General features: G+C 49.4%; 2 protein-coding genes across 2 annotated transcripts; one reads left to right on the top strand and one right to left on the bottom strand.

Annotated features, from left to right (window-relative positions):
• Window positions 1–17: 17 nt before the first annotated feature.
• On the bottom strand, window positions 18–4,782 carry AO090120000300 (putative Rho guanyl nucleotide exchange factor; the record flags this gene model as incomplete). Its single annotated transcript, XM_023237685.1, has 3 exons — window positions 18–578; window positions 659–2,490; window positions 2,556–4,782. The coding sequence occupies 3 exons, from the start codon at window positions 4,780–4,782 to the stop codon at window positions 18–20; spliced, it is 4,620 nt and encodes a 1,539-aa protein (XP_023092490.1).
• Window positions 4,783–6,899: 2,117 nt separating this feature from the next.
• AO090120000299 (uncharacterized protein) lies at window positions 6,900–11,916 on the top strand (the record flags this gene model as incomplete). The annotated part of the gene is made up of 6 exons (XM_001823974.1): window positions 6,900–10,072; window positions 10,127–10,463; window positions 10,522–10,910; window positions 10,964–11,073; window positions 11,127–11,509; window positions 11,599–11,916. The coding sequence occupies 6 exons, from the start codon at window positions 6,900–6,902 to the stop codon at window positions 11,914–11,916; spliced, it is 4,710 nt and encodes a 1,569-aa protein (XP_001824026.1).
• Between the last annotated feature and the right edge of the window lie 1,568 nt (window positions 11,917–13,484).

Raw genomic sequence — 13,484 nt, 5'->3', positions numbered from 1 at the left:
AAACCGCAATTCGATCGTCATTCGCTCGCCTTCAGTAAGGCCACCGCGGCTTGCTGAGCTCTCAGACCTCCAACCTCTCGCTTCAGCCGGAAGTTTTCCTTTTTCAATCGGCCAATCTCCTCTAACGCTGAAGAGAGTTGGGATTTGAGCGCATCTTCAGCATCTCCTGCTCGCACGTCTTTTGCAACCTTGCTCAGCTCCGAGTTGAACCGGTCGTAAAGGGCTTCATTCTCGGCGCTGGCTTCACGATATAGCTCGTCAAGTTTCTTAGCTCGTTTCTCGCTAACCACGAGAGATGACTCCAAATCTTTCTCAATGGCAGATGTCCGGCTGTTGAACTCCGAAGATAGTGTATCAAAGCGCATCTCGAGGTGACGAACACGCGATACGAGGGCCGCATTGTTTGTTGGCGAGAAAGGCTCATCTAAATGTTCAGAATCCTGTCTTGCATGCCTGGTTTGCTGTGGTGGTGCGATCTTGAGCGATCGTAGTTCCTCACCGATAAGGAACAGTTCGTCCTTAAGCCCCAGCTGTGCCGCACTCTGAGCCTTCTTTTCGTTCTGAAGACGATCTCGGAGCTGTTATTACCGTTTGTATTAGCAACTTTCTTAGAGAAGAGAATAAAAGAAAAGAAAAGAAAGAAAGAGAAGTCATGTACCTTCTGTGGACTTTGCATCCGTAGCTTCTGCGGCTTCTGTACCGATGCACCGTTAACAGGGAGTGACCGCTCCTTTAATCCGGGGGCCCTCGATGAGGGTACGCTGGTTGCTCGTGACCTCCGCTTAGAGTCCTGCGTAGGTGATACCGATGCATCCCCTTTCTTTCGCAAAGAAGTTCCGCGCTCAACTTGTGACAACTTTGGGTCAATGTTTTCTTTTCGGCTGGGGGTGGCAGGCCGCGTCGGTGATCGCCGGCTAGGTGAAGTCATCCGAGTAGGTGAACCGCTCTTCGTGGGGGAGGTGCTTCGTTGCGTGGAGCCTGAACCGTGGCTTATTTGTGGGCGAGTCTGCTTGGTTGGGGTCACCACGTCGGAGGATGACCCTGCCGTAGTAGGCCTCTCTTCCTGCTCCGGAGATACGGCTGACGTGTCGGTTGATGCTGTGCCTGGTCTTAGGTCCGACAGAGAGCTTCTCCTCTTTCTCCGCACTTTCACAACTCCATTAGTTGGCATTTCTCGAATTGAGGACAAAGATGCCGTCTCCTCCTGGGAACTCCCTGGCCTTCGAAGATACTCTTGTGATGTAGACGCCCCGGGACGGTCTCGCGAACCGGGCCGCAGGAGATGGCCTAAGCTCGTGTCGATATCTATTGATTTCGAACGTAGTAAAGAGCCCCTCGGAGTGCCAGGCTCTGAATCACCAGTGCCTTTGCTTTTGCTTAGAGTCCTTAATATCGACGAGACCTTGCTCTCCCCCTCGGATCGTTGATTTTCTCGGTGCAGACTGAAACCAAAACGCTTTCGAAAGGACGACGCGTTGGAATTTATTGAGCCCATCGTTTGTGAAACGGGTTTACTTTGATCGCAGTTCAAAATACCTTCCAACGAGGCCCCTCCAGGAACGAACTCGTCGAAAAGATTATCGAAATCGTCAACCAGTCGATCCAAGAGGGATATGTGCTGCATCGGATCGCCTTCGGCTGTCAGAATCTCTGCAAAAGCGGCCGTTAGAGCACCTCGGTCGCCGTCGTTTCCGGAGGCATCAAGTAATTCTGCTAGTAACCGCACCAGAGAGGCTAAAGCGCGACGATTCTGCGGACTCATATCCGCAATGAATTTCCGGAAATTCTCTTCGAATTCGCGGGGGTACATGGTGTCGAATTGACTTTGAAGTGATTTCAATGTCGAGGATTCTAGTACCGGGCCCATTTGCTCCTGCCATGCGTTTGCCATGAACGTCTCGAAGGCTACGAAAAGTGTGTCGACGGGTACTTCAGCTGCTGCCTGGATTTGTCCGGGATCTTCTAACAAGACATTGTACAGCTCATTGACTGCAGCTCGATCAACGTTGTCTCTCCCCCGAAGTGTCCGCCCAACGATGTTCCCACTGCGGGACTGAAGGGATAGAACGTACGCAGCGAAGCTCTGTTCCAAGACACTGAACGGGCTTTCTGAGCCTTTCGAAGATGTTGTTCCAACAACGGAAATCTTGGGTACGGGATCTTCTTTCTTCTCTTCTTTGCCTGGGAAAACCGAAGGTAGGGTATTGGAACGTGAGACGCTGGACCGTGGGGGAGGCATCTTGGGAAATTCACCCAATAGAGTTGCAGAATTCGGTGCCTTGACACTTGGTGTGCCTTCTCTTGATTGGTTACCACCCAGAAGACTCGAGAGCAGTTTTGAGGGTGACGGAGGGCGAAAGGTACGAGGGACCTTGAGCTGCGCAATGAGATGGCCCGAAAGGTAGCGAAGTATGTCAAAGTTGGAGAGCACAATTGACTCGGTCATGGTCCGGTTTTGGGTGCCATGCAACGGTAAAAGCAAATTCAGGACTACAGCCGTCAGCGAAAGACCGGTACTCGCACGAAAGGGGGTTTCTTCATTGTTGTATACTTACGGCGTTTGGACAGCACAGGAACAAAGCTATCCACTGTAACGATATCTGAGGAAGCGATACCAACTACTGAGTCTATGTCCACTCGATACTGGTCTTCACTCGACAAAGATACGGACACAATCACCTCCAAATCTGGACTGTTCAACAACTTGCTGCGAAGCGGTTTTGGGATGTCAAACTCGACCCTTACTTTCGACAGACCGGTTCGATTCACTGCAGCACTCGGTTCCTCCTCGAACACACATGCCAAGATGCCGATATTTCCAACAGTTCCCGTGGGACTCCGGAGAGACCATTTGCCGCTTTCTCGCTCACTTTCGGAGAACCTGCCCTCGATTTTTGCCTTTACAATCTCTTCAATCACTCGACTGGCCCGGCCCTCATACATGGAAGCCGGCTCCAAGGCCAGAAGATCAACGGTTGTATTTTGATTTGGACGCGACTTCACCGATGTAGGTGACAGGAACAAGATCCGTCCGCACGTGGATTGCATGCAACGCACAGTGTGGAGATCATATACTTGCACCACACGGATATCAGTTGATGGTAATGAGCCACCCGGGCCATTGGCTGCTGATGCCGCGTTGTCCAATTCGGCCAACAGACCGCGTGCGGTTGTCTTGCTGCCAGGGATTTTCGACAGTAGTACCAGGCAGTTCTTGTATATCAACATAATACCAGCGGTAGGATCGGAGCCCGGATTGTCTAGCTGATATGGCGGTGACAGCTCGTAGAAATCGACAGCTGTTATCAGACGACCAGTTGGCAATATGGTTGATGGCCAACCATCGACTAACTCCTTTAGTCGGCGGAAGCTTTGATCATGGTTCGTCGATGAAGGATCATCTAGCGAACATATATCCTTGATGATGTCTCGCGCTTTCAGGAATGGTCGGACGGCCGGGTGTATCAAAGGAAGACTGCTCGTCATAGTGTCGATTAAGAGACTGTAACGGGGTAACCGTTGGACAGGCTCCATTAGCAGTGACCGTAGCAATTGCTCCCCGGTGTCATGGACACGCCTCGAAAAGCTGGATTGTTTGTCCCTCATGAACGAATTAAGTGTTTGGGTAAATCCTGTATGGGCACGCATATAGTCTGCATAAGGATCGGAGAATCGGGGGAACCACTCAATGAGGGCGTGCGCGAAGGCGACGGCGCCAACTGCATCTCCCTCCTCCTTCGATGAGTGTCGTTGCGATACAGACGACAAGAGTTCCGTGTCGACTGTGATATCTTCAATGGCCTCCTTCTCGGTATCTTCAAGTACCTGACGTATCACTTCTAGGAAACCCATATTGACGTCGAGAATCTCATTAAGACAGGGGGGGAATAGAGTGGCCAGAGCGGCCTCATCAGGGCTAGTACTCGAGGGCCCCCTTCCTTGAGCTTTCAGCCGGTACTCCTCCGCCACATGGCGCACAAGAGTATAAAGCTTATTCACATATCTCTCCTCCGTGTCCACAAATTCACACATCTTTAGACGGAAGTCCTGTTTCTGGCTTTTGGTGAACACTTTGGACTTGCTCACGTTCGTGGGTTGCGATGGCGCTCGTTTTAGCCGCGACGTTGGCAGGAACATTGGCGCCCCCAAGCCTCGGATGAGAGACGTATATTGCCCGTACTGAAGATCTGGAGTATCCTCGAAATCGGCATTGTCGTCATCAAGGCCATCATTGTCGGGCCGCGAAGGAGGTTGGATAGTCCCCGGCGGAAGCATAACGTCGATGTCAACCCATGGAACCTTGCGCTCTTGGAACGCGCCCCGTATATCGCGGAGTATGTCCGTTTTATGCTCCACCTTGACCATGCGATTCGCTAAATCCGCCGCATGCATCTCATCGAACATCTTGGGGATATTTCCACCTGCCTTCCCCGCACGTGCTATCGCTTGCAAGCACTCCTTGGCGGGCTCGGACAGCTCTGCGAAGTACTTCAGCATACTGACGGCAAGACCTCGACACACCTCATCGCCTTGTTTCTCGCGGGGTAGATGATTGACTGCGGCATATAACGGTGCGGCGGGCGAAATGGTAATTCGTGGATAGCTCTGGAAGCCTGCGGGGGTCAAGATATGCGCCTGGATGCGCGAGCTGCTGACGGTGGCATTTGCCGTTGCAACGGGGCCATAGAAGACGAATATGGACGACAGGTATGGGTCGGAAGCCTGGTAGAGTGTAAGTTGCTCTAACGGCAGGTCCGATGGAGCGTTGGTCACGGTCGCCATAATGGTCGTTGAGGAAGCCGAGATCGCGCGCAACGGGGTATTGGAAAGTACGAGGTAGGAAATAGAAGAAGCGAAGGTCGATAAATTAAATCAGTCGATTAAGACAAAAAAAAAAAAAAAAAAAAAGGTGAGTAAAGAACGAGAGTCCGCGATTTACAAAATATAAGTCACTAAGTAAAAGACCGAAGCGGTTTCAAAGAATGACACCAAATTAGTGAGAGTTGTACCCAGTCCCAGTCGTCTAGAGAGAAAGAAAGCGATACTGGGCAGGAGACATAATAATCAGGTCGCAAAGAGAATGACAGTAGCGAACGATGGTCCTCATGCAGTCCACAGAGGAAGCGAAGGATTACCCTCCATGGGAAAGCAGAGTGAGATGATAATCGCAAGACGCGTTTGTTGGCGCAACCCACACGGGCTCATGAGACCGAGGGGCTGTTGTTTATGTGGGTTAGGAATAGATACAGCGGTTGTTGGAGAGACAAGTGTAAGGAAGGCTGCAGGTGATTTGCGCACATCAAACGTTAGCGACCGGAATCATATGCAGACTTGGAGGGGGTAAAAGTGATGAGGGAGGGGAAAGTCGCAAGCCGAATCGACTAGTAGTTGGGGCCACGGGGGGAGTGAGAGCGTGAGACTTGAAGTGGGTTCGGTCGTCCTGCGCGGGGGAGGTTTTTTATTTTTTTTACCCTCTCTCTCCCCTTGGATGTGCTGCTAATAATAATCATAAACAATCAATCTACTATTTCATTTCCACTTACCACTCAAGTAAACGGATAGGTTTGACGATCAGGAAGTAAATATAGTATATCTTTCAATTCAAATAAAAGTAATCAGTTTTTAAATACACCCAACAACTGACGATTGCTTTTTAAGTAAAATGGGAGAGGAAAGAAAAGAACGGACTAGTTTCTTTCCCCTCATCGATAAACAACTACGTATCAACTCACCCTCGGACACGTGTTGACCCTTTGATATTTTCCTTCCCAACCAAGCGCCGATTAATCTTCCGAGAAGGAGAGAAAAAAAATAAAAAAAATAAGATCACAGATAGAAATCAATAACCTGCAAGGAAATGAGTCAAAAACAAGGGAATTGAGACCCAAAACTAAGCTTGATGGAGTTGTTAGGCATCGTCTTGAAAGGTGGGGAACTGAAGCTCTAATCCGATTTAGCATCGATTTAACTCTTCGCCCTTCACCGCCTGGACTCAACCATGGATAAGATCCCGATATCCTTAGATCCATCCCGCTAGTCCCTGTTGTTCATCGGATCTTTTTTTTTTTTTTTTTTTTTTTTTTTTTTTTTTTTTTTTTTTTTTTTTTTTTTTTTTTTTTTCCCACACGGCTTTTATAACACCAATGAATTTAGTACAGAGGAATCTGATAACTTATCCATCAACCCGATCGGGGTGTATCCTTAGTATCTCCTGTACTGCCGGGCTTTCAAGTAAGGGTAGTAGGAGAATATCACTTTATCTATATTAACCAGTTGATCAACAAAAGTTACCTCCTATTCAAACTTCTTGCTCGTTTTTCTCCTTGCATTTGTATTCCCGAATTGGGACTGACGGAAGTTACTCCAGCGACTATCTAGCGATCTGATAATATTGAAGTTACCGAAAATAAATCATAGTTTAAGGAGGTGTTTACTTCGGTACCTACCCATCTAGCCTATACTACCTAAAGTAGTAAGGTAGTCATCGATCATTACTTGAAGAATATTAAATCTAAGTAATCATAAGTATGTACTACCTACGGAGTAAGCATTTACCATACCTTGGGGTATTGAGTCGGTACCCAACCGACCATCCCTACCAGTATCCCCTGTACCGGAAATATTGATGATTACCATGCCCCGGAGGCCCAAAAGGCTTAGGCTACTACTAGCCCCACTAAACCGGATCAGGTAAAGCAAGTCAACTCCGCCCGGAGCAAGCAAAAGAAGACATGCTGTTGTGTTCCGCTTGACTTTGATCTCGACGTCCCCAGTCGCCCTTTCTTTCCTTTCGTCTCAACAAGGGGAAGGGCCATGTTCTGATATTGCTCGTTCGTTGGGTAACCTTAATCCCGCCATTCGCTTATTTCCCACCCCTTTGCCTTCTCTCACGACCAGACATGTCATCCTCCTCTTTGCCCATTGCGGTCGATCCGGTCGCGTTGGTGACTACAGAATGTATCACCGTCACCTCGGCTATGCGCAAGCATGCTCGCTGGGCTCATTCCTCAGTCTCAGCCATATTGGGCGGTGGTGCGGCCTCTCGAGTCTACGATCGCGATACATCTGCTCCCCCTAGCCCCCGCAATGGTACTTCAACGTCTCGCTCCAAGTCCAGGCCATCCGCCGTCGATGAAGATCACGCCCTGGCAAACCGATGGGGTCTGAGGGGAAAGAAAGGCAAGAGCATGCAGGACAATCCGCTCATATCTGCTTTTTCACGACTACGGAGTGATCTGAAGGACTGCAGAGACATTAGGACCTTTGACACACCCGCTTTGCTTCATCCATTCCTACAAGTGATTCGTTCCTCATCGACCTCCGCCGCAATTACCTCTCTGGCATTGGTCGCGCTGACCAAGTTCTTTGCCTATAATATTATCAGCCAGGACTCTCCGCGACTGTCCATGGCGATGCAGCTTCTGTCCGCCGCAATCACCCATTGCCGATTCGAAGCCAGTGACTCCGCTGCGGATGAAATCGTCCTCCTGAGGATCCTTAAATTGATGGAGGGCATCTTGTCTCGGCCGGAGGGCGACTTGCTTGGTGACGAGAGTGTCTGCGAAATGATGGAGACTGGCCTAAGCATGTGCTGTCAAGTCCGCCTGTCGGAAGTCCTGCGGAGATCGGCTGAGATGGCTATGGTCAACATGTGTCAGGTTATCTTTATGCGACTATCGCACTTAGACGTAGCAGCCGACTTGGATGCCCCGGACCCTGCCGTGGGCGACAGTGAGCCGACCAATCTCAAAATGGACCCTTCTGTCGATGGGAACACAGTCACCTCCCAACACCTTTCCGCCATGGGTGCGGACACTGCGACACCGGATCGTGAACGTAACAGTGGGGATGAACCTTCGGAGCCAGCGCTTAGTGGAACTGCTGTTACAGCTCCCCCCAACCCGCAGGACGATCTCGGAGATGAAGTCAAGCCATATTCCCTAGCTTCTATCAAGGAGCTATTCCGTGTGTTGATCGACCTTTTGGACCCCCATAACCGGCAACATACAGATCCGATGAGAGTTATGGCGCTAAGGATTATCGATGTGGCTCTGGAAGTCGCGGGCCCTTCTATTACCAGACACCCCAGCTTGGCTACGTTAGCTCAGAATGATCTCTGCCGGCACCTCTTCCAGCTGGTTCGGTCCGAGAACATGCCGATACTGACCGGGTCCCTTAAGGTCGCCGGTACGTTGCTGTTGACCTGTCGCTCCGCCCTGAAACTCCAGCAAGAACTATACCTTTCATACTTGGTCGCCTGTCTCCATCCACGGGTTGAAATACCGAAAGAGCCGGGTATTGATCCGGCCCTCTACAGTGGAGTACCGCAGGCGCCTAAGCTGGTAAAACCCTCTCCTTCACAAACTAACAGTGGAAGATCCACGCCAGTACCGGTGAAAGATAGGCAGAAACTAGGCCTGGAGGGGGGTTCCAGGAAGCCCGAGGCTCGAGAAGCCATGGTGGAAAGCATCGGCGTGCTAGCAAGAATTCCGAGCTTCATGGTGGAGCTATTTATTAACTATGACTGCGATGTTGACCGAGCGGACCTTTGTGAGGATATGGTCGGGTTGCTATCACGGAGTGCGTTCCCCGACTCCGCCACATGGAGCACGACCAACGTGCCACCACTCTGTTTGGATGCGCTTTTAGGCTACGTCCAGTTCATATTTGATAGATTGGATGATGAACCGGTACATGAAGGCTTTCCGTCAATTGAGCTCCTGAGGAGCCAGCGTAGAACGAAGAGGACGATCATCCACGGCGCCCAGAAATTCAATGAGGACCCCAAGGGTGGAATCGCTTATCTTGCAGCACAGGGTGTCGTCGAGAATCCAGATGATCCTACTTCGGTGGCCAAGTTCCTGAGACAAACGACCCGCATCTCCAAGAAAGTCCTGGGTGAATTCATCTCCAAACGGAACAACGAGCAGCTTCTGGATGCGTTCGTCGATCTCCTCGATTTTTCAGGGAAAACGGTGGTTGATGGGCTTAGGGATCTTCTTGGCGCATTCCGTTTGCCTGGCGAATCCCCTCTTATTGAGAGGATTATAACGACATTTACGGAGAAGTTCATGCAAAAAGCACAGCCTCCAGAGGTTGCTGATAAAGACGCATTATTTGTCCTAACATATGCCATTATCATGCTGAACACAGAGCTTTATAACCCCAACGTCAAGTCAGCCAATCGCATGTCCTGTGCAGACTTCTCAAAGAACCTGCGAGGAGTCAACGCAGGAAAAGACTTCGCTCCCGAGTTCCTTCAACAGATCTACGACTCTATTAAACAGAACGAGATTATCTTGCCGGATGAGCATGATAATAAACATGCATTTGACTTTGCATGGCGGGAGCTCTTGTTAAAGTCAACTACCGCTGGAGAACTGGCAATCGGTGAGACAAACATCTACGACGCGGAAATGTTTGAAGCGACTTGGAAACCCGTTGTTGCTACCCTTTCGTACGTCTTTATGTCTGCCTCTGACGATGCTGTATATTCTCGTGTCGTCACGGGCTTCGATCAATGCGCCCAAATAGCTGCTCGATATGGACTGACGGAGGCATTTGATCGCATCGTCTTTTGCCTCGCCTCCATCAGCACGTTGGCGACAGACAAGCCTCCAAGCACCTCTCTTAACACAGAGGTACAGGCCGGCAAGCAACGTGTCATGGTCAGCGAGCTGGCCGTGAAGTTTGGAAGGGATTTCCGAGCACAGCTGGCTACAGTGGTTCTCTTCCGGGTGCTTGCTGGCAACGAAGCTACAGTGCAACGAAGCTGGGAGTATATTGTCCGGATTCTCAGCAATCTGTTCATCAATTCCCTTATTCCGCCATTCGACACCAGCCTTAATGCTGAACTTGAGATCCCCCCGATTCCCTTGCAGCCCCCGTCACAAGTTGTGGACCGTGATGTGCGAGGAAATGAAGCCGGGTTACTCTCTGCTTTTACATCTTACCTTTCCAGTTATGCGGCCGATGATCCCCCGGAGCCGTCGGACGAGGAGCTTGACAACACCCTTTGCACTGTGGACTGTGTAACAGCGTGTTCGATCAATGACGTTTTGGCTAATATCAAGTGAGTAGTACCCTTGGCCCCTGTCGGTACAATAGTAATATTCATGAGTATTAGGTCACTGCCCTTGTCGACGGTTTCCACAGTCGTGGATACGGTGTTGACACTCTTGCCTGAAGAGTCTGCTCCAGCAGTCATTGTCGTAAAATCGGAACGACCGTCGAGGTCGGCAAATGGCAGACTCGACGCTAACAAGTCAAACTATGATCCTGGAATGATATATCTCCTAGAACTAGCGACCATCCTAGCCCTTCGCGATCAAACAACACTAGAGGCAGTTGGCGAGAGACTACTGGCTTCCTTACAAGCCTTCATGCGAGATGCGAGAAACTTACACCCCCTGGCTTTGTCGCGAATCATTTATTATCTGTTGAATTTGCTACGGTTGAGCCATGTATGAACGGTCCCAGTCCTTGACTTTCCAGACCTATTTCTGACTAATTCTGTGTTAGGATCAACCTTTCATGCGGGTTCCTGTCATTCTCCACGGAATATCAGGCTTTGATCAGGACATTTTGGAGAGTGTCGCTCTTCCCGTGATTGAAGGGCTTTCGCGTTGCGTTTCGCATGCAGGCCTTTTGGGGAATGAAATCACAATTTCGCCTGATTTCTGGTCAATCCTTCAGAGGCTGCATCAGCACAAAGAGTCTGCCCCTTTCGTTTTTGGTCTCCTCCAAACCATTGTGAACGCGACGCCACCCATCATCACTGGGGATAATTATGAGTCCGCTGTAAGCCTTGCAAACGATTTCGTTAGCGCAGGTAGTGTAGGCTACCTTGAGGAACGGCAACGAGATGCACACTCTCGGCGCTCCAAAGGTGTTAAGCCGCCAAAGTCCAGGTTTGTCTCCGTTCTCACGACCGCATAAACCGACAGAAATTGACAGATGCCAGCACTGAAAATGAAGTCGTTACTCGTGGGTTAACAGCCATTAATATGATCTATCATTTAAGCCAACGGGCCCCTGCGCTTATCAAGCAGTCGCATCTTGAAGAAGACGAAGGTTCATGACAGCTTTCCAGTACACTGTAAATATTTGCTAATGCTCGCCGATAGCCTGGTCCGCCTATTGGTCTCCGATTTTCCATTCTTTGACGGCACAGTGCATTAACCCTTGCCGGGACATCCGGCACAATGCAGTGTCGACTCTGCAGCGGTCGCTCCTTTCGGTTGATATTAACTCGTCCAACGAGAAGGAGTGGACCGCAATCTTCGAACAGGTCCTCTTCCCACTAACTCTCCGACTGTTGAAGCCGGAGGTCTTCCACTCTGACCCTCTCGGAATGGGCGAGACCCGGGTTCAGGTAGCCACTTTGGTCTGCAAGATCTTCTTACGTTATCTCGATCAACTTCCGAATCCTAGTGGAATGCTCGACCTGTGGCTCAAGATACTCGATATCCTTGACCGGATGATGAATAGTGGCCAGGGAGACAGTATGGTAAGAAATCACCACTCTTTCTTTCTGTCTTCCCCTCAAAAGGATGGAAATGAAAGGAAATAGCACCACCCGCTAACCCTTCTGTGTAGGAGGAGGCTATTCCAGAAAGTCTCAAGAATATCATTTTGGTCATGGCTGATGGAGGCTATCTGGTTCCACCGTCGCAAGACGCCGACAAGGAACAGATCTGGACCGAAACTAGAAAGCGCCTGGAAAGATTTCTACCAGATTTATTCAAAGAGATCTTTCCTGAAATGCCTCCCGCACAATCCACACTAACACCAACAGCCCCATCCCCAGATTTGCCGATGGACGACACTCCCGCTGACGAACAACCCAAGGAGGACCAACGATCCTCAGATATCACAGAAGGTGGTGATGGTAATGACGAACAAAAAGATGAGTAAGGTGGCTCTTTAAGAGAGGGGCCTATTACGAAGCAGCAGTTCACATACTATACAAATCGGGCATTTATAGCGTGGGTAGCCTTCTGTTTTCGACTACATGTAAATATAATACATTTGACCCTCCGCGCGACGGCCTTGCTTTGGGACATTGCATTGGCCGGAATTAGACGTGTGCTTCTTCTGTTCCTGTTACCTATCATGGGTGATTGTTGTAATATACTACGAAAGAATGATTTCCGGGAGATTTTAGCGACTATAACATATCTTCATCAAGTGTATTACGTTTCGACTCAGCATGATCTAACAACTTCTTAGCCGAATTCTATGGTATACTGTCGGAAGGCATGTATGTATAGCGCCTACCGATGTTCTCAGGGACATTGAATTTATCTGATGAAACCTTCCATTATACAAATCCCGCGTCTCTTATGGTGGAGGATTTGTCTTCCACACGGTTGCTTGCCTTAGACATCCACCATTGTCTTATCTCTCGAATGTGAACAACTCGATGAATAAGAAACCTTCCTCCGATACATAACATCACAATGTAATTACGCATGGATATCGTCTCTTCCTTCCTATTATGTCTCTCAATCACTCACTTGAAACTCACTTGGAATCCTTGTCAGTCTGGACTCGTCGCGGATCTTCCGGTCACGAAACACTCCTAGACAGACTGACAACACAACCATATGAGATTCTCACCCATACTTTCCACTCTGCCTTCTTTGAGACCAGACCCATGAGCTTTGAGAGGTGGGAGACCACCAATAAGCGTGAAACCATGATCTGAAACAGGTGCCTGGTGTTACTCCAGTCCTGAGGTCTACTTTAAAGATTCTCTGTACAAACCAACCACATCACCCATCCTAACCGCACTACAACTCTATTCATTGACCATTCGAGACAATGGATACAGCTAACCTCCCTCGAAACTTGATCATCGGGCAAAGTCGACGTCGCAAGTATGTTAATCACCCTGTGTCCTACACTCCAGCTCCCCGAGTGACCAATTTCACCGTCCGTGGCATCCCGACGCTGAACCCAACCACGAAAACAAGCTTAATATACACTAACAATCACCGGAAACAGGAAGATTCGAGACATTATTATGGGAATAAGTGAGTCTCCAATCCCCAGCTCAGTACAGACAGGTTGTGATGTTGACTATTGCTGTAGCTAGACCAGCCATCCGGTAAACCGCCCCCGGTGATGGATGACTCGTACGGGTATAATGGAGATTCGCTAACACCTGTCCATTCCATGAATCAGCAAGCTTGCTCGTCGCGGAGGAATCATCCGAATAAAAAGCGATATTTACGACGAAGCCCGTAGGGCAATCCGGGACCGTTTAACAGAGGTATGTTCTACCTAACTTAGATTTGTATTTCGTTTTCTACAGATTTCCTTCCCATCATTTAAGATTGTCTTCATTGTCGACTTGCTAATGATATGAAGATCTTAAGACAGGTAGCTTTGATTCTTGAGTCGTCAAATGTTCATTCCCGCCAGAGAAAGGTAATGATATTCTCTCTTTCTCTCTCTCGCTGTGTACAACACAAACAGAA

Source organism: Aspergillus oryzae, chromosome 5 (genome assembly GCF_000184455.2).
Source record: "Aspergillus oryzae RIB40 DNA, chromosome 5".
Classification (NCBI taxonomy): Eukaryota; Fungi; Ascomycota; class Eurotiomycetes; order Eurotiales; family Aspergillaceae; genus Aspergillus; species Aspergillus oryzae.
The sequence above is the reverse complement of the archived record's forward strand: the minus strand, read 5'-3'. Positions and strand labels throughout refer to the sequence as shown.